Source organism: Zophobas morio, unplaced genomic scaffold (assembly GCF_036711695.1).
Source record: "Zophobas morio isolate AGI-343-1 ecotype UQ-CSIRO unplaced genomic scaffold, CSIRO_AGI_Zmor_V1 ptg000006l, whole genome shotgun sequence".
NCBI classification, from domain to species: Eukaryota; Metazoa; Arthropoda; class Insecta; order Coleoptera; family Tenebrionidae; genus Zophobas; species Zophobas morio.
The window spans coordinates 15,016,369-15,043,499 of record NW_026972111.1 but is presented as its reverse complement, the minus strand read 5'-3'; the positions used below and the strand labels follow the sequence as shown (position 1 = coordinate 15,043,499).

Sequence of the window (27,131 nt, the reverse complement as noted above, 5' to 3'; positions counted from 1 at the left end):
TCTAAAAATGTGTATAAAATGATCAATCCTAAGTTAGACGCATTTATATTTTCCAAATTTAAAATTTTAAAATTTTGAGATTAGCTTATCATTTTTTTTTTTTTTTTTTATGGGAGCTAACAGGTATATTTTGATTAAACATTTACCGTGCTTATGATAACTTTAAAACGTTTGCAAAATTTACTGCGTATAGTTTTGTTATTTATTGATGGGGACGACTACACAAAATTTGGTTAGCATTTTATCATTTATAATATGATATTGATAATACACATATAAAATTTTACAACAATCCGTTCAGTAGTTTCGAAAATTATCTGTTTAACGAAAATCCGGACAAACGACAGACAGATATACGGTAACGGGACACCCATTTCTTCGTACTTTAGGAGTCATGAAAAGTCGAGAAAATATAAGAATAGGGAGTCGCCCGTTGGACTCGATTACAATATTTTCTTAGCTCGGGAAATGAAAACAGTGAAAGGGAATCGAGTTTATTCGTACAATGAATGAAAATTTAACAAATTAATATAATCACCAAGTTTGTCGACATTAATAAATTGTAAGTAACTAACTGCGAGTAGGAAAGTCAGATTGTGGAACAAAAACTTTTATCAAATAATAAGTACCTACTTGTTATTTATCTGCCAATTTTGCTTTATATTTTTGTATTGTACTCAATCTAAATGAAGTGCGAAACCAATTTCTAGAAAATAGATTATATGTATATTAGCTACTACGACACAAATGGAAACAAGTAATTTAACACAATAATTGGTTTAAATAAGATAAAATGTCGTGATTTGATCGCAAAATTTTCAACCAAGGCGCCAATAAACACTTCATATTTTCGCTATCTTAAATCTAGGTTTTAAAATATTTAGTACTTCTATCCACCCAAAAACCAATGAATTTAAAATCTGAACTATGTACAAACCAATGGGTAATGTGTTTGTTGATTTATTATGAGTTATGACGTTTAAACAAAAAACTAATAGAAACGCTCATTTAATTATGCAAATAGATTAAATTTCACGAAGCACCATCGGATGACTATATCCGATGGTGCTTCGTCCACAAACACATGAAGTTGGTACACGATAGTTATCAGTAATAAAAATTAGTTTAGGAATATTGTTTATCCACAATCATCATTATAATGAAACTATTGTTAATGTTAGCAAAACTTTTATAGTCATATAAAATAATGTATATCTGAGTATTCGTTTTTTTAGAAAACGAAACGACGCGACATTTATCACGATTTACACTCTCATAATTCCCTGAAATCCATTCTGTAACCATGTCTATAGAATACTGTAGTTTATTGCAGTCATCTACATTGTTTATGGTACAATATATTTTTAGATCATCGGCATATAATAAATTATGGCATTGGTGTTTTTTTATAATTCTGAGACATCGTTGATATATACATACTACAAACAACAACGGGCCGAAGACTGAGCCCTGTGGAACTCCTGATAACAGTTTGAATAATGTTGATTTAAATCCCCCGTATTATACATACTGAAACCTGTCTGTAAGATAAGAACAAAAAACTTGAAAGTCTTGCTCTTGATAACATCAACTTATCAGATATGCTAACCCCACTATTAGAATATAGTATTTAAGGAATGTCGTTAAAAAAAATTCTAATTATTGTAATACGGATGATTTAAAAGTTTACAGTAATAAACGAATACTTTATTTGTAACATATTTCACAAAAGTTTTTGGTGATTATAAATTTCAAAAATAAGTGAACTTCCTGACGGGTAAGTTGAACATTATTGTAGTCAGAATCCACAATATACCTACACGTATTTTTTATTGTACATACATAATAATCATGCATCAAGCATCATTACTTCCAATTGCGTCGACCAATATGTATATACAAAGCTTAAGACCTGTAACTTGCATTTCTACATCTGGTAAACCTCCAAATTTGTGTTCTGATGGTACTTCTTGTAACTTGATGTACTCTAGTTGTGTTGAATTTTGCAACAATGTCTCAGTTATCAATAATTTTGGCTATGAATCGTGCCTCACTAGTGGTATTTTTTGTAGAGAAGTTTTTTCCACCAGTTATATTGTTTTTCATAACGATTGTTCTATGGATTGCACGGGTTTGTCTAGATAAAGTGATGACGTCCATGTTTAAAAAAAATAGGTCTAAAGAGTTTACACAGTACTTCCCTCGCTATGAGAAACGTGACGACTGCATGCCCATTATGTTTTTGTTCGCATAACATTTTAGTAGCGGGGCATTTTAAAACAAATAGAATTATTTTTTTTTAATTTTGTCATTATTTCGCATTGACATCTTTGTCATTTTTTTACTGTGATTGCTATGATTGCGTAGTAAAAAAAAAATGCACGAAGTTGTTTCTGGGGTGTATAATATGTTGCCTATGCAAAAAATGTCAGGTGTGAACAGATAAAGTGAACAGATAGGTAAAATGAACAGTCTGTATATTACTTGTAATTTAAGACAAATAGCCATAACACTGATATCAACCTATAGACGTGACGGTGAAACACAAACTAAACTAAAACATGGTTTCTACGAATTGCAATAACCGGTCATTTTTATTGCTCTGATTCTGACTTCCATTTATTGAATAAAACACTACATTTTATTTGGTTTTTTGATGCTGTAATTCACATTTGGTTAATTATAACGAGAAACGAGTATCAAATTGACCAATGGACTCCATTACTGTACGTCTTAGATTATCCTCGATAAGGAAAACAACTTGAAAGAAAGTGTTTATATTTATACGTCAGAAGAATGTCACATAGAAATTAGTTTGATTTGAATACATTCGACCCCTCAAAACAGAGGAACCAAACAATTAACTAGTAAGCTACAATCGACAAAATGTTCTGAATATCATTATTATAATTCTTATTAAATAAAGACGTTCGTATTTTCACATTTTCCCGAAAATGGGTTGACTCGTTCATAATTTGATCAACAAAAAATATTAATGCTATGATGAATCACAAGTAAAAACTCATATTTTGCACATTTTGGGTAGAATTTATTCCGCAAAATTTTGAGATAACGTCATCAATTTTTTGGGGGAAATAAACAGATTTATTTTGGATTAACAGTTTGACATGTTTACAATGACTTTAAAACGTCTGCAAGATTAAGTATTCAGTTTTGCAATTCTTGATTTAATCAATAAAAAATATTAATGAAGTGAAAAATCACAAGTACTATAGACTCATCATTCTTCACATATTTAACATAGCATTTTTCAGCAAAATTTTGGGGTGGCGTGATCAATTTTTTAGGGGGGACGAGCAAATACATTTTGATTAAGAAGCTGCCATGCTTACAATAACGTGTGCAAGATTTCAAAGTACTCAGTTTTGCAATCCTTGATCTAATGAAGAAAATAAATTGACTCATTCATTAATTTTTTTGAGTCACCCTGTATACGAAAATCAACAAAATATGAATGCAATGATAAATTACAAGTATAGACTGATCATATTTTGCACATATAAGCAATATTTTGAGGTGACGTCACACGTCATCAATTTTTTTTAGGTGGGATGAGCGAATATATTTTGATTCCAAATTTGCCATGTTTATGATCACCTTAAAACATTTCTATTTCTATGATTTCAAAGCATTCGGTTTTGCGGTTCCTGATTAAATCTATAAAATAAATTCACGTATTCCTTAATTTTTTTGACTCAGCCTGTATATGCAAATTCAAAAAATATGAATGGAATGATAAATTACAGACTCATCATATTTTCTACATTTTAGATAGGATTTATTCAGCAAACTTTTGAGGTAACGTCATCAATTTTTTGGAGGAGACAAGTACATATATTTTTAATGAAAACTTATCATGCTTATCATAACTGTAAACCATCTGCAAGGTTTCAAAGCATTCGGTTTTGTAGATTCCAAATTAAATGTCAAAATGCTCTTTCCTAATTTTCATTTTTTTTCCAAAAATTTGGACGTTTCGGGTAAAATCTCAATTTGGAGTCATAAACTACATGTGTAGGACTATGTTATTTGATACAATTTAAAACCCAATTACTATGTACAAGTTTGAAGTGACGTCGGTACATTAGTGGTGGGGACGACTAGACAAATTTTGGTTAGCGTTTTACCATCTACCTGATATACGGAATATAAATAGGAAATTTGACAACAATCGGCCCAATACTTTCGGAAATTATCTGTCTAATAAAAATCCGGGACTGCAGACAGACGGACAGACGGACAGACAGACGGAAACGAAAGACCTATTTCATCGTCCTCTAGAGGTCATGATAGGTCGAGAAAATGCAAAAGTAGAGAGTCGGCCGACGAACTCGCTTAGAATACTTCCTTTGCTTACGCTCGGGAAGTAAAAATCTAAATTATATAACAATATTTTGCATTTTAATTTTAAGTCCGTAAAACCGAATGCTTTGAAATCTTGCAGTTGTTTTATAGTTATCATAAGCATGGTAAATTTTTGATCAAAGTACATCTGTTTATTTCCCCCAAAAAATTATTACGTTATCTCAAAATTTTGCCAAACAAATCCTATCTAAAATGTGCAAAATATGATAAGCTTATACTTATGATTTATAATTATATCTATGTTTTTTAGATTTGCTTATACAGAGTGACAAAAAAAAATGTATGTGTCAATTTATTTTATTTAATAAATCAGGAACTGCAAAACCGAATGCTTTGCATTCTTGCAGACGGTTTAACTTATTGTAAACATGGTAGATTGTTCTCAAAATAGGTATGTTTATTACCCCCAAAAAATTGATGACGTCATCACAAAATTTTGAAAAGTAAAAACTCATTTTAAACATATGCTTAGCACGCTTCTTTACATATACTTCAAAATTACATACATGTGTTTATTTCAACTTATAGGAGTTCTCATAAAAAAAGTTAATTCCTAACATCAAATTTAATAGTTATGCGAAAATGCTGGATATATTTCACTGTGCTTCAGGTGCGAGAAAAATTATGTTGGAATTGTTTTTTGATTTATCTAGTTGCCTTAATATTCTTTCGCGTAATAACCACTTTTTAGAAATAGTTGGTTTTAATACTCTCTTTAATCATCCAAGCAGGTAATAGTGACCTAATTTAATTCAATTAACAATCGTTTTCTGGATTCAGTTTTTTCTAATTTTAATTATTGTAGATAAAGCCTTTTATACTAAGATACATTTTGAGATGTCAGCAAGACAATGCCAAAATGTGTCAATGTTGATATGTGAGATAAGAATTAGAGTGCAATCATAATAAAATTACTATTAATAAGTCCCAACAAATTTGGAGCTATAAACTGATTTATTGTGTTTTTTAAACATTTTGTATAAACAGTTCTTAAAAATATAAATATTATAAGGGCCACTAAAACCCAAATTTGCTTCTAATAGATTCACTTTTTTTACAATAATCGGAATACATATCGGTAGAAATATGGACACATTATTAAACCGCAACTTCATTTCCACACTATAAATTTTAAGTTACATTTACTTTTACAAATTTTGGAGATATTCTAAAGTATACTTTTTTTCCATTTTCAGAATTATTAAAAAATTCATATGGAAGTGATTTAGAATTTTAACAGCTTACCTTTGAGGTCGAGCCCATTTTCAATAAAGACATAAACTCGATGATCACGATTCCCATTTTTGACAACATGAGTAATTTTTAGTCAGTTTTTTTAGATAGTTATAGATATAATTAACTTCTATTGGAATACAAATGTAAAACTTTTAGTTATATTGTCGAAAACTGACACATACTGGTATCCATTTTTTCTGACCGTCGCGTCGTTAGTTTACTTGACTGACTGATATTTTTCGTAGCATATACGTTTAAATTGGCCACCATGGACTCAAGTTCCAACGAAGACGTCAAAAGACTAGAAGAGGAATTAAAACGTAAGACAATAGAAAATACACGAAGAAAACAAGAAAATTTGCTACACACCTCGCAACCCGAAGGGAATACTTCTTCTTCGTCAAAGGTATTATAAATTTGGATAGGTCAAAACTATCTTCAAATTCATTTTGATTATTAATTTTTACTCTCAATTGACTTGTTACATTTTTACAAAGACAAATACCAGAACTTCAATATTCAGCATAGGCAACATAGTAAAATCCTATATTGTATACTTAGTATAAAAATGAATTAAAACTATACAATTTTACAAGTGAACGTAGAGAACGTATTGAGAAAAATGTAAAGTTTTTGCCATATTGTTGTGCACCATGTGTTCAGATTAATTTTTTTACCAGATGATGTATGTCATCATCTCGAAAATTTCATGTTTCTTATTCACGGTCCATTATTTAAGCTCTAACAAAAATCATGAAAGTTTTGAAACTTTATCCACGTAATTGTTAGTTACTTGGAATAATTTTAAAGATAATAATTTACTTAATTAGATTAATTATAGCCTACAGATCTAACGGGAATAGAAGACACTCCAAACCAGCAAGCTGCTCTATTTGAAGACAGTCATCAAATTAAGGGAAACACCGAAGAAAATACACTTCGAGGAAACCGGGCTGGAAAAGGACAAGATGGTGAAACAAATAAAACTTTGTCGGAAAAGGTAAATCTATTAATTTGTGATGAAATATACTTTTTGACCGTTATTTAGTACCAGAAAAAAAATTGTAAAATTTTAAAAAACAAAAAAACTAAGAACTGTGTATTTCAACGTCTGATTTTTGAATAATTTACAATTAATGTTGGACGTAAAGGCTTTGAAAACACCTTTTTTTCGCGGCGATTTTACAATTCCAAAAAAAATATTAAAACTTGGATCGAAGCTGACAAACGCATCAAAAGGTCACCTACCTTGTTTTGTTCAGCCTCCTGGGTTGAGGGTTTGTAGACCGCATGCACAAAGGAACCACGTGTCTAAGTTTCGCGACAACAATTCGCGATTGACGTCACACAAGATGGCAACTGCGTTCACTTAACGCCCACCTTAGCGATGTTACCTCTCTGAGGGTTTCTCGATCACTCTGTTCGATAACAGCGCCAACCCCAAGTACCGGGCCTTTTTGCTCGGTACTATGGCGCCTCTAGTGGAAAGTGACCAAAATACACTTGTCAGCAATCCGCGGGATAACAAACAAAATCAAAACAAAATTTTAAACAAACTTCGAACCGGAACATTCCGCCCACCAAAAGAAAATTAAACAATTTTTTTTTTTTTAACGTAGGTTCCAGCACAATATAAGGTTAATTGACAATCTAAAAACTAATGACTAAAACTAAATACAATATGAATGCAAACTATTGACGAGGAAGCGGGCTCAGCTTCACTAGAGGACGTGTGATCAGGCCGCTAGTGGTACGTACTTGTGCAACTCGCACTATGCCGTCTTTTCCCGGGTGCAACGCGACAATTCGGCCAAGTTGCCACTGCAACGGGGCCACCGAATCACCCTTGATTACGACCAGCGTATCTACCGACGGTAGGTTATTCGACGTGTTCCATTTATTTCGTTGCTGCAATGTATGGAGATAACCCTGTTGCCACCTATGCCAAAAATCCTGGTGCAACCGTTGCACGAGCTGCCATCTACTTAATCGATTTAACCGCATTGCCTCCAACGGTTCATCGGGAACGGCCACTAACGGTCCTGTGGTTAAAAAATGCCCGGGTGTTAGAACCGACAAATCTTCGGGGTTATCTGCGGAGACGGGACACAGGGGTCGCGAATTCAACACGGCTTCAATTTGCGCCAATACGGTACTAAATTCTTTGAATGTTAGGAGTTGCTCGCCTACAACGCGCTTAAGATGCGATTTGAACGATTTAACGCCCGCCTCCCATAATCCTCCCATATGGGGGGCCGACGGGGCGTTAAAATGCCATTTGATGCCGCAGCGACCGGCCGCTGCTTGCATATATTTCTGAAGCAGATTATTGGCACCAACGAAATTTGTACCGCAATCGCTATATATGTCAGTACATTGTCCTCTACGCGCGACTAAACGACGTAATGCACCCAAAAACCCTTCCGAAGTCAAGTTGGACACCAATTCCAGGTGGATGGCCTTTACCGCAAAACAGACGAAAACGCAGACGTAGGCCTTCAACCGCGCCGCACGCCGACGCCGTCCCATTGTAATGGAGAAAGGGCCAGCAAAGTCCACTCCACAGTGTGTGAAAACCTTTGCTTGCGTTACTCGCGGCCTGGGTAGTTCACCCATAAACGGCGTTATTGGCTTTGGATTTACGCGAAAGCATCTGTTACATCGTCGAAGGGTATGTTCGATGGCGCGTCGGCTTGACAGAATCCAAAATTCCCGCAATAACAAATACTGTAATGTCCGGAATCCGACATGTAAGTGTTCCCGATGAGCGGCCTCTATGATTAGTTCGGTGAGACGGTGCGATCGCGGCAATAACAAGGGGTGCTTAGCTTCATAGGGCAATTCCGATTGTTGCAATCTTCCGGTGACGCGAATCAAACCGTCGTTGAGGAATGGGGTCAATTCGTAGAATGGTTTTGAACACGTGCCATTCTTTTGCAATGAACGAATTTCATTGGCAAACACTTTACTTTGTACCATTCGCACAGGTATTAACAATGCATGATGCAATTCCCTTCTGTGTACTTCAAGTTCCCTACCGGTACCAACTTCTAGGTCTACTTGTAGAGGCCACTCAGTACTTGTCAACCACATGGGATCCGCCCACCATAGCGGATGTGTGACACGCTCCTGTAAGAGTAACCCCCTCGAGGCGCAGTCGGCTGGGTTGTCAGGGCCGCTTCCATGATTCCATGCCGAAGGTTCGAATGTACCTTGTATGGGCGCGATTTGATTTGCAACAAAAGTGGTCCAAAAACCGGGCCGCGACTTAATTCCCGTTAGCGTTACTCTTGAGTCGGGCCACCCACACACCCTGTGTATGTTCAACACACCCTTGAGGGTTTCCCGGGCAAATGACAATAGGTCGGCCGCAAAGAGGCGCGACTCAGGGACGAGAAAACGGCGCACTGCTGACTCGGAGGACCGACCTAATAAGGACGGCGTCTTGTCGGCGAAAGGTAATTGAATGTTGTATCTACCCTGGATGTCACGTGAGATCGCCGACGTGACTTTTTCCTCACACCAAGCGTCTTGTGGGGCCGCCATACTGCGTTGTGAGCCCTGCTCAGGCTGCCAAAAGCGTTTTAATGCCGCGTCTACAGAGTTGTCTATGGACGTACAAAAGGACCTAACCGCGGTTTGTTGTTTGTTACGCTTAACACCCCCAATCAGTACCCACCCGAAAACAGTATTTAACGCGGACGGTTTCTCGAGCCCACCTTTCCTGAAGCCGGATGTCACGATTTGTCCGTAAACATCAGCCCCCAACAAGACATCCACTTGTTGTGGCTTACCGAATTCCGGGTCAGCCAATTTCAAATTACGTAGGTGACGAAATTGTCGCAAACCATCTTGTGACATTGCCCTTGTGGGAACGTCACCACAAATTTGAGGCACAACGACCATTTCAGCTTTCAACGAGAAGTTACGCACTAAATGCGACCTCACTTCGCATTTCAATACACCCGACGTACTGCTTGTCGACATTTGATTCAAGCCTTGAATAGGTACCACCGCGTTAGTTTGAGGAAGCCCTAAAACCTTTGCACACCGCTCTGTGACAAAGGTGGCCTCGCTCGCAGTATCCAAAAGCGCCCTAAATGCGCGATATTTACCTCGCGAATCCACCAAAATTATTCGCGCGGTCGCCAACAGAGTGAAACTATGGGTCGCAATCGCGTTAGTCATTACTTTGACACCGTCGTCGACCGATGGGTTCTCGAAGATCCCTGACGCCTCTCCCGGCTCGGCGCTAGGTTTGGGGACAAAATGTAACAACGTGTGATGTCTACAATCACAAACCCGGCAGTTTAATTTAGACGGACATTTGCTAACCGAATGCACCCTCGACAAACAATTGTAACAGATTTTTCTTACGCGCGAAAGTATGTCTATCCCGTGAAGTCCCACAAATCGACTTCATCGTACTGCTTCAACGCGGCCAAATTTTCAGAAAACACGTTTAACAAATTTCGCAACAAACTCGGCGAATCTCCATTCACTTTGGGTGCACTATAGATCGCTTGCCAATAATTCGTCAATAATACGCGCTTATTGTTATAACGCGCCACCAGCGCATCGAATGCGATAGCATAATTTGCCGCCGAAATCGGCAAATTCTTGATGACGGTAGACGCCTCGCGAGACAATGACGTCGACAAATATTGAAATTTTTCAATCGCGCTAAGATTTGGGTTGTTGTGGATAAGCGACCGAAACAAATCATAAAATGTGGGCCAGTTTTTGATCTGACCGTCAAACGTCGGAATTTGAATTTTGGGCAATTTGACGTTGTTTGATGTTAAATTGCTCCTAGGTGCGGATGACTGCGCGGCCTCGCGATTTAATTCGGCTGCAACCGATTTAATCGAATACTGCATATCGTCAAATCTTGATTGCACCTCGTATTGTTCGTCTAGCTGCTCAGGGGTGGTGCATAATTCGACAATCTGCAACTGTCGTTGCTCAAACTGGGCAACAATATGGTTTAAGTCCGCAGCTCGAATAAAAAACTCTCCTCGTACAGTTTCGTGGACTCTGGCTTGTTGCGATAGATTCACTAACGCCTCCACGCGTTTAATCAAACTGGCGCGTCCATTACTTAGCGCGGCGACGGTAGCCATTATGTAAGCTCGAATTTACGTATTTCGAAAATTTGAAATCAAATGAAAATGCGTGCTAATCACGCTTAGCAAAACTACAACAAATTTGTGCTGGAATCTACAAATCTCTCGTAATTACCCTAGATCCGACTCGAAGGACCATATGTTGGACGTAAAGGCTTTGAAAACACCTTTTTTTCGCGGCGATTTTACAATTCCAAAAAAAATATTAAAACTTGTATCGAAGCTGACAAACGCATCAAAAGGTCATCTACCTTGTTTTGTTCAGCCTCCTGGGTTGAGGGTTTGTAGACCGCATGCACAAAGAAACCACGTGTCTAAGTTTCGCGACAACAATTCGCGATTGACGTCACACAAGATGGCAACTGCGTTCACTTAACGCCCACCTTAGCGATGTTACCTCTCTGAGGGTTTCTCGATCACTCTGTTCGATAACAGCGCCAACCCCAAGTACCGGGCCTTTTTGCTCGGTACTATGGCGCCTCTAGTGGAAAGTGACCAAAATACACTTGTCAGCAATCCGCGGGATAACAAACAAAATCAAAACAAAATTTTAAACAAACTTCGAACCGGAACAATTAAGTATTGTCGATTTATTCACATTGTTGATTTCTGTTACAGATTTTTGAGAAACGAGCGGGAACTACCGACAAGGGTAAAAAATACGAAGATCTGGTTACCGCTAATGTCGCACTGCAAATGGTAAGCGACAGTAAAATAAGAGATTTCCACATTTCTTCGAACGATAAAAATTTTGGTGATTTTGACGACGTGGTTATTGAAATTGAAACCGATAGAGGAACAAAAACAAAAGCACTGCAATTAAAACACAGTATTAAAAAAAAACAATTATATATAAAGCAGCTGGCAGGCAAAAAGGGAGACTTTAGTTTAATCAAATATTTCAAATCTGCTCAAGAGATTCAAGGCGAAGTCCAAGAATTTATATTATTCACCACAAATACATTTGAAACTTCAGAAGAAACAAAATTTAAACTAGAAGGAGAAGAGTTTCACCTGAAGCCGATTAAAAAGACAGTTTCAGGAGACGATTTCGGCGTTTTAAGAATTTCTGAAAATATAAATTATTATCATATATTTCAAATCGTAGAGGACGAATGGACTAAAAAAAATCCCGAAAAAATTCAGCACTACCGAACATTCTTCGAAAGCTTTCGTCTTTATACCCACCAAGAATGTTTTGAAGCTCTTACAAAATCAACAATGGATAGATTTAATAAGATGTTTTGCTCTAACGAAGAAACTTTTAAGAAATATGTCGACGTCATATCGGAATGGAGTTTGAAAGACGGGAAAAAAGAAACACTAAGCAAAAGAATGATGCAACGTACAATTGCACTTCGTGTACTCTCCTCTCAGATTGAACCATTTGTTTTTGTTTCAGTCACGGACGAAATGAAAATACTTCGAGAGGCTATTTGTCTATTTGACATTACGTTGTTGGAAAAAAAAGGCAGCAACGCAATTAAACAGTTGTGGGGCGACTTGCACGAAAACCTTGACCTTACGGAACTAAACAAAATTCGATTACTTTATTCTCTTTCTTGTGATTATATAAGTAGTGTCGAAAATGTAGATGCAAATTTGTTGACACAATTGTTATGGCTGATGGAGAAATGTCCGCTTATTGTAAAAGAACACGACAATATAGAAAAGGCTATTAAGGTTTGTCCAGATGCAAAATTTATTATACTTGGCGAAGGAAAATATGAAGAATGGATGAAAGAACGCTCTGTCTTTCAAAACTTATCCAACTTGAAATCAAACGGTGAATTGCGTGACAAAATACTACAAAATTTCACCGTTTCTTTACAAGGGAAAGAAGCACTTAATTTGGTGACCGCTTTCGAAAAAAATGAAGAAATTTTCGAGCATGTTACTGTGGGAAATGTTTTAGAAATGAATAATGGTCCATGCCATGTAGATAGACAAAAGGAAGTTTTCCCCAATCTTTATGTCGATAGATATTTATCAGTCAATATTATAGATATTAAATATTTAGAACATGTTAATCGAAACACCGTTATCATTTTAAATTGCGACGGTAATTCTCAGCAATTGAAAATATCGAAAAAGCATACTCTAACAGACATTGACGGTTTTTTAAGTAATGCAGACGCCAAAATTTTTGATAACCCAATTTTTATTAGAAGTGAAAATAATTATTGGGATTCCGATTTTCAAAAAATATGTTCTAAAACACCACCATCTACAACCGTACACTATTTTAAATTTGCCAACCACGAAAACTTAGAATGGATTCGAAGCAGGGGCGATGTTAATGAATTGCGAAATTGTAAATTACCTAGTCGTTCCAAAAACGAAAACGAAATTTGGTCTTCCGAATTCAGCAACAACATAAATCTAATAACAGGTGACCCAGGAATGGGCAAAACCGAGTTGACGAAGAGTCTAAAAAACAACTGTTGCTCTAAATATTGGACGGTGATTCTGAGCGCTCAAGATGTTATGTCTTTCTTTAAAAATTCAGGAAAATCTGAAATATCACCAGACTTAAAACTATTCCAAACATTTATTTTAAAGGAAAAATATCCACACCTCACTGGAATGGAACGAGAAGTTTTCACAATGTGTTTAAAGCAGCGCAATGTGGTTTTTGTATGGGACGGCCTTGATGAAATATTTACTCACTATTTAAGTGGTACTTTAGATCTCATTCTTATGTTATCACAAAAAGGTTTCATTCAGTGGGTTACTGCAAGGCAACATTTAAAATCTTCTCTTGAAGAAAAATTAAATACTCTGTCAGTGAGTGTCAATCAGTTCAGAGACATCGAGCAAGACGACTACATTCAGAAACGTCTTAATAGTTTTATAGCGTCTGTAGATATAAAATCAGTCATCGAGAAAATTAAATCCACGTTTGCATTTACAAAACATATAGATATATTGGGAATCCCACTTCAAATATATATGCTTACAGAGGTATTACTTAAAAATAAGGAAAAATATTTTGAGTTATTAAATAATAAATTTCTGTTGACCGACATGTATCGTTATTTTATTGACGGAAAAATGAAGTTTTTCTATGAAAGCAAATATCCTGTTAACAGTGACCATGAGGAAAAAGAAGTTTGGAAGAAAAAAGAAGAAAAATTAAAACTCTATGAAAAGTTGGCGCTCAAAGTAATATTTCCTGAAGATGTTTTGGAACAATTAAAGATAGATTGTTCGCAAAAGATAGATTCTGTTTCTGAAGATTTCGCAACTGTTGGTATCGTGACTGGACTACAAAACGGTATTCCGCAATTTGCACATGCTTCTTTTGCCGAATATTTTGTTGCCTTATATTTTTCTAAAAATTTTGGATTGATTCAGAAGGACATATTTCTTGATCCAAAGTATAATAATGTGCGTTTCTTCTTCGACATGTTAACTAGCAAAAATTCACCGGTTCACATCGCGATTCTATACAGAAATTTTGATGAGGTGAAGAGTTTTGACGACGAAATAATAAAAGGTAAAGATCACTGTGGAAGAAGTGCCTTACATCTCATTTGTTCTTGGGGACAAAGACATGGGCGTTTAAAAGTACAAACAAAATTGATGGGTTATGTTATCGAAGCAAACGAGGAAATTATAAATGGTTCATTAGAAACGAAGGAATATTCTAAAGCGTTATTGTTTTTGTTAGATAAATGTGAAATATTAGAAGAAGATTTTTTACATATCACACCCTTAGCATGGGCACGAGAAAGTCAAAGTTTGGGAGCGGAACTCGAATTATTACAGTCGCGCAAATTACACCTAGAAGGCTCGTATAGTCGAAGTGACGAAATTAATATTTTATTTTTTGCCGCTTTGCACGGATACGTAGAAGCGTTTAAAATGATTGTTAACAAACAATTATTTTCATTTTTCAGTATTTTTAAGAAACAAGTAAATTTTATTGTTGAATTCGATGGCAGTACGCCGCTTATAATAGCTTCTCGACGGGGACAAGTAACAGTTGTAGAGTACTTCGTCGAATGCGGAGCCGAAATCAATCGCGCTGATAAATATGGTCGGACACCGCTTTTCGCAGCTTCCTCTCAAGGTCATGAAAAAATTGTCGAATGCCTGGTGAGATGCGGAGCAGAAATCAATCGCGGTGATAACGATGGTCGGACACCGCTTTTCGCAGCTTCCTCTCAAGGTCATGAAAAAATTGTCGAATACCTGGTGAGATGCGGAGCCGAAATCAGTCGCGCTGATAACGATGGTCGGACACCGCTTTACGCAGCTTCCCTGGAAGGTTACGAAAAAATTGTCCAATGCCTGGTGAAATGTGGAGCCAACATCGATCGCACTGATGTATATGGTATGACACCGCTTTACGCAGCTTCCTCTCAAGGTCACGAAAAAATTGTCGAATTCCTGGTGAGATGCAGAGCCGAAATCAATCGCGCTGATAAACATGGTCGGACACCGCTTTTCGCAGCTTCCTCTCAAGGTCGCAAAAAAATTGTCGAATGCCTGATGGAATGCGAAGCCGAAATCGATCGCGCTGATGTATATGGTATGACACCGCTTTACGCAGCTTCCTCTCAAGGTCACGAAAAAATTGTCGAATCCCTGGTGAGATGCGGAGCCGAAATCAATCGCGCTAATAAAGCTGGTCGGACACCGCTTTACGCAGCTTCCCTGGAAGGTCACGAAAAAATTGTCGAATGCCTGGTGAAAAGCGGAGCTGAAATCGATCGCTCTGTTGTATATGGTATGACACCGCCTTACGCAGTTTCTTCTCAAGGTCACGAAAAAATGGTCGAATGCCTGGTGAAATGCGAAGCCGAAATTAATCGCGCTGATAATAATGGTCGGACACCGCTTTACGCAGCTTCGTCTCAAGGCCACGAAAAAATTGTTGAATGCCTGGTGAAATGCGGAGCCGAAATCGATCGCGCTGACAAAGATGGTTGGACACCGCTTTACGCAGCTTCCTCTCGAGGTCACGAAAAAATTGTCCAATGCCTGGTGAAAGGCGGAGCTGAAATCGATCGTGCTGTTGTTTATGGTATGACACCGCTTTACGCAGTTTCTTCTCAAGGTCAAGAAAAAATGGTCGAATGCCTGGTGAAATGCGGAGCCGAAATCAATTGCGCTGATAATAATGGTCGGTCACCGCTTTACGCAGCTTCGTCTCAAGGTCACCAAAAAATTGTTGAATGCTTGGTGAAATGCGGAGCCGAAATCAATCGTGCTGATAAAAATGGTTGGACACCGCTGCACGCAGCTTCTAAGAACGGCCACAAAACAATTGTCGAATACCTAAAAAAATGCGGAGAAAAAGAAAAGTTCTCTGCGATATCTTGGATCAATTTTTAGCTGTTTTGATTAAAATTAAAATTTGTAGTATCTACATAATTTTTTCCCAATTACTGTGTTTTTCTTTTAGTTTTCATCATTTTTCGAATGTTTTTCAATATTTGACAAAAGAAATTCCCCAATTCCCTTTGTCAAAATTGTTTCTATTTATCACAAATGCTTTTCTTCTGTTTTAATAAACATTTTTTATTCTAGTTACAAGGACTGAACCAAAAGTAACACATTTTAATAAATATGTCTACATCTATAATCATGATGTTTAACAAATTATTTTAATGTGGAACTGAGTTAAGAAAAGGGCTCTATGGAGGTAGACATACAAGAAAATGTCCATGGGTTCGTATAAGTTGTTGAGTTTTTCATTTTTGTGAAATCTTACATTGTCCATTACAATATGTGCACCCCTAATATTATCTTCTTGTACGTGATTCAATAGAGTTGTTTAAAATTCCCCAGAAAACGGCCTTTCAGCTGAGCTCTAACGTTGTTTCCTCTACAGTTACTTCTTGCATGTTTTTATGTTCTAAATTCATCAATAAAAAAGGTTTTTTTCTCTTTCAACTATTATCCTGTTAATAGATTTCTCAGCGTATTGAAACCGAGTTTCAATAGTCTCTGGTGTGTTGCCTTTCTGGGATAAATGACACAGGTTTTAAGAAGTAATGAAACTCGTTGATAACCCTGTCTATGGTAGATAAGTTTATTTCTAGTTGAGAATTTTCTTCTATCAATGTGAATGAGATTGATAATTTTTTTATTTGCATAATTAGTCTTTTTGTTCTTCAGTTAACTTTCTTGGGCCTTGTCCAGCATTTCTTTTTTCCACTTGATTAGTCCTTTTGCAAGTTTTGTAGATAACTCGTTTATCAAAATTTATTCGTAGATGGCCTCCACACTTACCTATTTCTGCCGAATAAGTGATTTTTAAATTTTATAATATAACATGCTTCCCCGAAAAATCAAATTTTATAACAATATTTTACAATTTAAATTTGAAGAACATTTATTCGGCAAAGTGTGACTCATTAATCAATCAATTTGAGGAGAAAAAATTAGACAAATTTCATTTTCTTTTATCCGCTGTTGCTTGTAAACTACACGTGCTAATAATCGAATTCTTTCGAATTATTAAAAATAAACAGTCGAAGTTAAGCCTGTACTCAGCAAATGAAAATGTCTAGATTTTTTTCCCGTTGGCATCTGCTTTAAATATAGGTATCTCACTTATACAAATGAATATGCGTGTCCTTGCCACAACCTCAATGACAAAATTTCAAAATTTTATAATGTCACTTTAAAACTTTAAAAATATCTTTGTAATTCAATAATATGCATACACGTATATCTTTCATCTGTCTTAAAATAGTGTGAAGATTTGTGTTATCTTTATTTATTTATTTATCATCAAAATATGTCGAATTCGTACAAATTCCGGGACTGTATAAATAAAGTAAAAACAAAGTTTAATTTGAAATCGAAACTTGTTTTTAAGATTCACACATGTTTCACATTTATCGAAAAAATAGCTACAACCAAAAGAAATCAATCACTTATTTTCATGAATATATATTTCAATTGAATAAGCTAATTTGACATGACGACTTATTTTTAATGACACAAAATTTAGAACTTTCGATATTTTGCTGTTATCCCAAATTTTAATTAACTGACGACCACATGAATGCAAACCCAGCTAATCTTCAACTTTCACTTTAGGTGAGTCATCGTCTAAATATATTTAGGTTGTCTAACTATGAAATTTCAGTAGAAATTTTATTCGTGAGGCCTTCGCAACAATACGAAGAGGCGTACGTCCAACTTTCAAAATGCAAACAAAACACATAAACTAAGGTAAGTAAAAATATCTTGAAATTAACTTTATTAATTTAACTTTAAACTTTTCAGTGCAGGTGTTTCCATAATTTTTTAAAAGTTGTAACCAAAACTTGTGCCATTCGTCAATAATTATTATATAGGTAATGGATACAACATTTACCGTCAACTAATTTAAAAGAGGTAAATTTCCCGACGGAAGTACTTATTTTTATTTATAACATATTGCATTATAATAGATTCTTTCGTCCACGTCAGAATAACGAATTTATTAAAGCAGCAACAGGCATTGTAATTTCGGTCGAATCTCCACATCCACAAAACATGTTTGACGCGGAATCACGTTTCTAACCTCAAATTTTAAGAAATGGGTTTAATACCACCAGCCGATCTGAACAATATCAATATAACAGCGTTTAAAGGTAACTTTTAAAATTTTAATGTTTCACAATATCATAAAATATTTAAAATTGCAGTAAAACATACGCTGAACGACATCCAAACCAAAGAATCTATGCTAAATACCTACACCATCAGCAAGAACTTCATCTTGTCATCGTAACAGCTACAGGTTGTCCATACATTCCGAAATCACTACATAGAAAACAGTAGGATGGTGCAACAGAAAGTCATCTTAATCAAAGTAATATTATTTGTATGCCCAAACCACTCACAGGTAATAGCTATTTGTGTATTAAGAGCGCAAAATTATACATTGCCGATTGAGAGAGAAAGTTACGGCGCGACGAAGGAGCGCTGCAATCTCTCAAAATCGGCAATGAATTTGCACTCGTAATACACACAAGATTTTTTCTACAATCAAGACAATTTGCACAATAATTAAAAACGTCCCACTTTTACAAAAAAATTAATTTTATTTTCAAACGTCATATAACTGACACTTATATGACGCTCTTACCGGGGTTTAAGTGTCATTTCTATGACACCGTGTTTGAGCGGCGTATAAGTACTACTTATACTCCGCCGGCGTATAAATAAAACATTTATACTCCGCCGGATTATAAATATGTGAAAATCATAGTGGTTGTCAACTATAGTAACCACGGTAAATGAAATCAAGGAAATTCCTTAGTGAAGCAAGAAGATAGGAAATAATAATTTCAAAAGAAGATTAATCGTTTGAAAATAAAATATTGTATTTCATTCGGAGTTTAAGTGACTTCATGTGACTCGTATGGACTTAATTCGCCTCGCTATCGCTCGGCGTTTAATCGTCCATACTCGACACATAAAGTATCACTTAAACTCCTAATAAAATAAATATCTATTATTAACAATAAAACTCAAAAATTTGTATAAACCAAATTTTGTTTAGCTGTTGCTATGGAATGAACTGGCCAGTGAATATTTGATTAATTGGATTAGCGAGCGTTTTGTACATTTTGTCGCGCGTGAGCGACAAAGTGACGTTCCTCGGAAAACTTGACTTTTGCGGTCTAGTCCAAGCGTCAAATGCCTACTTTCTATATCGATTGTAGAAAAAGTCTTTTAATATATTAATAAAATATTTCAAACAGAGGACACTTTGATTAAGATAGTTTTCCATCGCACAATTAACTCTACTCCTTCAACGTATAATTTATTTCGTCGGTGTGTGTTTCGTATTTTGTACATTTTGTATTTTACTTTTTTTTTCAGAATCGCTCAACACATGCAGTTAAAGACGCATAAACAACTCGTGATAAAATCCACATGATTCTATTAAATTTTCAACATACGTGTCTTCTACCAAACAGCAACGCTAGATTTGTTGTTCCTGTTTTCACGACCCCTTTTTGTGTTTGCATCTGTTGGGCGTTTCCAGCATAAAATATTGAAAAATTTAGAAATGTGACCTGCCATGATACTTTTTAATTATATCTCAAAATTAACAAGAAACGACGTCAAGGGTCCATCGTCGGATATTATACTCCGTTTAAGTAACTTTTGTTCTCTTCGAGAGACAAAGTAGTCGGTGATTTACATTTATTCAGAGTGTTTTGCGCATTTCATAACGACTCCCCTTAAATGCACTCGTTTGACAAACTGGCAAAGTTTGTTTCAAAGGAACAGTGGGAAATTAATTGTGACCAAATGCTAAAGATGCTACAAGCATTGCAACTACGGAACTTAGTTGCCATGATGAAAAATGGCACACAGATGAAAAAATATTTAACAAAACTAAAGCACATAAATGAAACAGATTTTATTTTTGGGGAAATGATTGTTGACATAAGGCACATACAACTATTACAAGTTACGTCTTAAGTTGAGCAAAAATATCGGATACTGGCGGCAACCTTATCGCCTTTTTTTATTTAATCATAGTTTAATTATTGTAAAAAAAGTATCATGACATGTGAGCGATGTTTTCATTTCAGTTTATTGTAAAACATGTATAGACATAAGTTTAGATGTTACTAGTAATGAAACAACGATTACTCCAAACAACTGATTATATGTTTTCACAGAGTAATCAAATCTGTACATGGTAAATATATAGATATGTAATACAATAATTATTTTGTATATGTTAAAATAAATTGTTCAATTATTTTCCAAGATTAGTCACATCTGTACATTGTACATTATAACCCTAATTTCTTTGCGCACCCTTCTATGATAAAGGTGGCGTCGCTTGCGGAATCCAAAAGCGCTCTAAATGCGCGACGTTCACCCTGTGAATCTACCAAAATTATTCGCGCGGTCATTAATAGAACAAAGCTCTGAGTGTGAATGGCGTAGGTTTTCACCTTAACACCATTTTTGGAACCTCTAACCTCTAAGGCCTCCCCCGACTAGACGTTAGGTTTTACAACATAGTGTAACAACGTGTGATGGCGATTATCATATACCTGATAGTTCACTTGAGATACATATTTACTGACCGATTGCACTTTTGACAGACAATCGAAGCATAAGTTTTTCTTCCGTGCAATGGATGATTGTGTAAACTTTTGACGCATTTTTCTAGGATGGTCGAAGAGCGAGTAACAAAGGATAACGTCATGGGATGCTCAGCAGTTACGGAAGATCCAGCCACAGTATAGATATCAATCAGTAGAGACAACTCGCTATTTTTACTGACCCGTTTTCATGGATGGTCGTTTGTCTTGTGATCGTATGAGGGCGCGCAACGCAAGGTACTTCTCTTTCTTACACATTGGGACATTGAACTGCGGTACTTTGGTTATCTAGTGACTTTAATGTGAATTGTGAAATATTTGAAATTTGGCATATTTGACCAACACGAGTTGTTCATACTGATTGATATCTATACTGTGATGCAGCTGTAGGTTTATGATGGGCGGAATGATGCTGATGACCCATTGTCATAATAGAGAGTCCGTTAACTTGGCACCACCAAGTTAATGAATTTTACTCAAAAGATTGTTGTTGTAACCTAGGACCATCAATCAAAAAGTTAGCACCATCTAATTATTGGAATAATGAATAATAGTAATTAACGTTATAAGTCCGGTAACTCACATTTTACAGTACGAGTGAGATGTTTCAGGACGAGGCGACGAACGAGCCGAGTTACCGGACGTATGTCGTTATGTATTTTATTTCATACTTAGTCGATTTTTAAACTCTTTAATTTAGGTCTGGTATAGATTATTCAAAATTAAAAAAAAAACAATTATCAAGTCACTGAATTATAATTTTGATAGCAACGGTTTCTGTCATAAATTGTTTCATTTATGTTGATATTTTTTTAAAAATGTCACAAGACGAAATTCCAGAGAATATTATTAAAAAATCGGTCGAAGCTGCTGAAAAATTAATTCCGGCAAAGTCGATCGATATAAGAAGGAATTGGAATTATTTAATTAATGGAAGCAAATAAATGACGTTAGGTCAATCAATGAGGAAGTTATGTTGGCTTTATGTTAGATTTGGTAAGAAGTTATATTTATTTTAATAATAAACCTTCACTGTCTGAAATAATTTTCTAGTCTAAAAAAATGAGTACCTATGAGTAGTTCTTGACTGTGGTCAAAACATTCATCAGTGGTGAAATCAATGCTGCTGGTACATGAAAATGTCGACATTTCACGTTTTTCAAAAGTTACGGCATTTTTAAAGAAGATGTCAGTTGAATATGAACCTAAAAAAGCGAAGACACTCACTAGAGATGACGTAAAACGATAATCGATAGCAAGCTTACGCTAGCCCCCCCGACATTATTCGATTGTCGTGAAAAGTTAGTCCGAGATAGTTTAGACCTAGCACCCACTTTTTTTCCTTTAGTGATAAAAATGAGAGCTAGCACCCGCTGGATCCATTAAAAAAATATATGTTTTTATTCAATAAAACCATGTAATAAAGGGTTATTATCGGGGGGGGGGGGGGGTAAGTTAACGCCAGCCCCCTTAGAGCTAGCACCAACTAGCAACATTAATCTTATAGCTAACACTATTAAATAAACTAAATAAAATAATTGAACCGCCCTGGAAAAATAACTCGCATCTATACTTCTATACTTATATTATAAAGCTGAAGTGTTTGCTTTGCTTAATTGAACGCGCTCATCTCAGAAACTACTGGTTCGAATTCAAAAAATCTTTTTATGTTGGATAGTCCATTTATCGTATCTACATATAGGCTATATAACATCACGCTATGATCAATAGAGGCGAAGTAGCAATGAAAAATTCGGGAAAACGGGAAAATTATTCCTCCTTTGACAGCTTCCGTTGCTTACGCTGCTTAATCGGTTAAAGTTACGTAAAAATCATGTGTGACGAAATTGTTCCCCTCTAAAAGTTCTAGAGAAAAGGCCGCGACAGCATATGTCTATCTTTTAAGGTCGACTCAGTATAACCTTTTTTATGGTAATGATATTTGTTCTAAAATAATAATGCATTTATGTATAAAATTCTCGCGTCACAAGTGTTTGTAACCGAACTCCTCCGAAATGGATTGACCTAGTGTCCCTAGATATACTAAATGACAATTACAAATTGTCAAAACATGACTCAAAAAAAGCGTTAATTTTGACGTTTCGTGTCACAACTCTTTTCCAAAGTATATCTAGGGTCTCTAGGTTGACCGATTTGTATGAAATTTTTTATGTATATTTGGTAGGTCTGAGAATAGGTAGTAAACTACTTTTTATACCCCTAAGTGACATGGGTGGCCCACCTTAAAAAATTTTTGTTTATTTTTTGGCCAAATTTTTTTTTTTTTATTTTTTTAAGATTTGGCAGCAAAAAATACATATAACCCTAAATTTTCACCTTTCTACCACCAACCTCCATTTTTTAATCTTCTACAGGGTGCCGCATCTAAGTCTGGATATAGGGAATTAACATGGGAATTGGTTTTTATTTTATAATATCTCCCCACATCATTTTAAAGCTATTATTGAGTGATGCCTTTGTGGAGGTCGAAGAGGGCTATCGGTCAGTATTTTTTTCAAATCGTTGCATCGCGCTCATTCACTGTAAAAAGGTTTTAAAAATCGTATTTTGAAATTCGCGCCCGATCCGAATTGTCGCGAAATGTTCCGTCGCACTGTCGAAGTTCGGCGATCGCGTCTTTCGATTAATTAACCATGCAAAATCTAAATGTCAAAGTGAAATTAGAAATTATTCTCAGAAATCAACGAACAACTCAAACAGAATTACTTTATCCAGTGTGATGATTATCACACACAAAGCGGTAAATTGCAGTATTTGTAATAAGACATACAAAATTGAATGTGTCAATATCTCTTCTGCTGAAGCCAGGAAGATACACCAGAGAGCAGGTCTTTCTTGGTCATGTAAAAATTGTATGGATATAGGCAATGACTTGAATTCATTAAAAAAATCCATTGTTGCTCTACAAGAACAAATTAAGGTATTAAAAGAAACTATCTCTGCAACGAAAACCACAATAATCCCAACTGCTAACACTAACGCATTACTGGAAATTGAACAGAGTATTCAAGAGATTTCCGAACGTGATAAAAGAAAGTGCAACATCATCATTTATGGTCTTAAAGAAGCCAATAATATGAGCAAACAACAACAAATTGCTGCAGATGCTAATATCGTCCAGAAACTAACTACGGATTTACAAATTTCTGAATCGAGTTCACCGGTTCGCCTTGGCAAATATGATCCATCTAAAGACTCTCAAATGAGACCAATCCAAATTACACTAAACTCTGCTGAGGCCGCCTTTACTGCAATTGGAAATTTTATAAAATTAAGGTCATCAAACAAGTGGACGAATGTTAGCATTTCTAGAGATCGTACACCTATGCAAATCAAACTTTTCAAAGCAGTAAAAGAGGACTTAAAACGTCGTACTGACAACGGGGAAAATGGTCTTAAAATAATACATCGTAACGGCATACCAACAATTGTTTCCACGGAAAACTAATGTTTAGTTTTTTAGTCCCAACAGGATCACAACCAATCTTAGTACCTATATTTTATCAAAACGTTAGAGGACTTAATAGAAAGACACACAAATTCTTTACTAACTGTTGTGATATGTCCTTTAAATTAATAGCGCTTACAGAAACTTGGCTAAACGATTCAGTCTTTAATTCGGAACTATTCCCTGATTGTTACAATGTTATTCGTCGTGATAGGAATTTTGCGACCACTGGTCGCTCTAGAGGTGGAGGCGTGCTGGTCGCTATTTGGCTATTTCTAATTCTATCAAATATTCACTTATTGATACTAGCAACCTTTCAAATTTAGTTCCCCTCATCGATCTAGTCATGTGTAGATCTATTTTTGGGAAAACTAAATTCATAGTTTGTATTGTATATGTACCTCTTGATGTTACATCCTCAGATCTAGAATTATTTTTAAATGCTTTAGAAGTACTCTTACTTGATGAAGAGGTAATACTCATCGGCGACTTCAATGTTCACAATTTCAGTAAAGTTGCTTCAACTGTTTGTCCTAAAACTTCTATTCTTCAACAATTTTGTAATACTCTCTCACTTTCTCAACATAACTCTATTTTAAACACCAACCAGCACCTACTAGACTTAGTTTTTCTGAACAGTGATAAATTCAAAATTAATATTGAACACTGCGATTCAGCTCTTGTACCGGAAGATTCGCACCATCCTTCACTTCTTATAAACCTTGATATTGCGTCAGATATTGGTAATCATAAATTTCCATCAGCTAATATCAATAACTTTAAAAAAGCGAATCTCTCTAAACTTTATGATGACATCTTTAAATCTGACTGGACATTTCTTCACCAATGCGGAGATGTGAATGAAATACTTGACAAGTTTTATAAATACCTATATGGCCTCTTTGATCAATCAGTTCCCATAACTTCAAATTGTTCATCAACTAAGTTCCCGTTCTGGATAAACACTGAGATCAGAATCAACATAAAAAATAAAGAAACCTACAGACGTAAATGGGCAAAAACTAACAACATAATATATTATAATGAATATAAAAGATTAAGAGCTCTTGTAAAAACTCAAATACACAACGCATATCATGTTTTTCTAAATCTTGTAGAGAACGAGCTACTAGTGAATCCTTCCGGAGTGTGGAATTTTGTTAATCAAAAAAGGGGAACATCTCGAATTCCCAGTTACATGACTGATGAAAAACATATTAAATTTACAGACCCACAGAAAGTCGTCGATACATATGCCAAAACATTCTCCAGCATTTATACCAACAACAGAGTACCATCGTTTACAACCAGTAATGGCATTTATTCGTCTTTTTCAGTAACATCAGTCAGTCCAGAAGAACTAATCTTAATTATGGGAAAGTTCTCTAACAAGTTAACAGCTGGAGATGACTTAATCCCGAGTTTTATAATCCACGATTGTAGACATATTCTGGCTACACCATTAGCCTTGATTATAAACTTGGCTTTAAAAACAAATACCTATCCGGATCGTTGGAAGATTGCAAAAGTTATCCCCATTCTCAAAAAAGGCAGTTCTCAAATGTTTAACAATTATCGACCCACATCCATTCTACCTAATTTTTCGAAAGTAATGGAACAAGTATTGTACAAACAAATTTATCGTAATGTCCACCCATATTTGTCCCCAAATCAGCACGGTTTTCTGAAAGGTAGATCTACCATCACAAATTTGGCAGTACTATGTCAGAGTTTAAGCGAAGAGATTGATAAACGAAGTCAAGTAGACGTTATTTACACAGACTTTACTAAAGCATTTGATTGTATTCCCGATGATATTTTGCTTCTTAAACTTAGTGACTTTGGATTCTCAACATCTCTTTTACAATTAATGCAATCTTATATTAGTAACCGTAGCAATTATGTTTTCTACAATGGCTTCAAGTCTTTTCCGTTCGTATCAGGGGTTCCACAAGGTTCGAATTTGGGACCATTGCTTTTTAATCTATTTGTCGACGATTTACTATCATCTCTTACCTGTCCTGTTCTGGCATATGCCGATGACATTAAATTTTTTCCACAATTACTTGCTTAGAAGATACTCAGTTGCTACAAGCTAATCTTAATATCATCACAAAGTGGTCAAATGACAACATGTTCAAGATAAATAGAAGTAAATGTTTTTATATCTGCTTTACTCGTAAAGACGCACACATAGACTCTGTATATTCAATTGAAGATGTTGTTATAGCAAGGGAAATGTCAAGCAGAGATCTTGGTGTAATTTTTGACAGCAACTTAAATTTCAATCTACACATTGACCACATGGCTACCTCTGCTAATAAGTCGTTAGGTTTTATAATGAGGATATCTAAATCTTTTAAGAATTATGATTTAATCAAGACTTTATTCTATGCCCTCGTTTTAAGTAAACTGGAATACGCATGTTTGATTTGGTATCCTTTGTATTTAAAACACAACATGGTATTAGACAAAATTCAAAGAAAGTTCCCAAAATTCCTTTCATTCAAATGTGATGGAACATATCCAGAACGAGGGATAGATATGACAATCCTTCTTCAACGTCATCAGATGTCTTCACTTCCATATCGACGACATTCATTGTGCAAACTTTCTATTGAAACTTTTGAATAACAAAATTGATTGTGGAAATATACTCGCCAATATAGGATTCAATGTACCTCGATTATCGTCGATACTTTCAATATCCCAAGAGCTCGGACCAATGTTCTACGTCGCGCACCAGTTACTACAATGAGTCGCTGTGCAAATAAACTCATACCAGATATATTTTTTATTAAAAGTTAATCTGTAACAAAGTATAACGTTTGT

General features: G+C 35.6%; 1 protein-coding gene across 1 annotated transcript in view; it reads left to right on the top strand.

Annotated features, from left to right (window-relative positions):
* The first annotated feature begins 1,684 nt into the window (after nt 1-1,684).
* LOC135123848 (uncharacterized) overlaps nt 1,685-27,131 on the top strand; it is a 167,430-nt gene continuing 141,983 nt past the window's right edge. The window contains exons 1-4 of the mRNA XM_064048725.1: nt 1,685-1,777; nt 5,868-6,028; nt 6,464-6,622; nt 11,367-16,060. Coding sequence (XP_063904795.1) covers nt 5,891-6,028; nt 6,464-6,622; nt 11,367-16,060 — 4,991 coding nt within the window. The 5' untranslated portion in view covers nt 1,685-1,777; nt 5,868-5,890. The remainder of the gene's footprint in view (nt 1,778-5,867; nt 6,029-6,463; nt 6,623-11,366; nt 16,061-27,131) is intronic.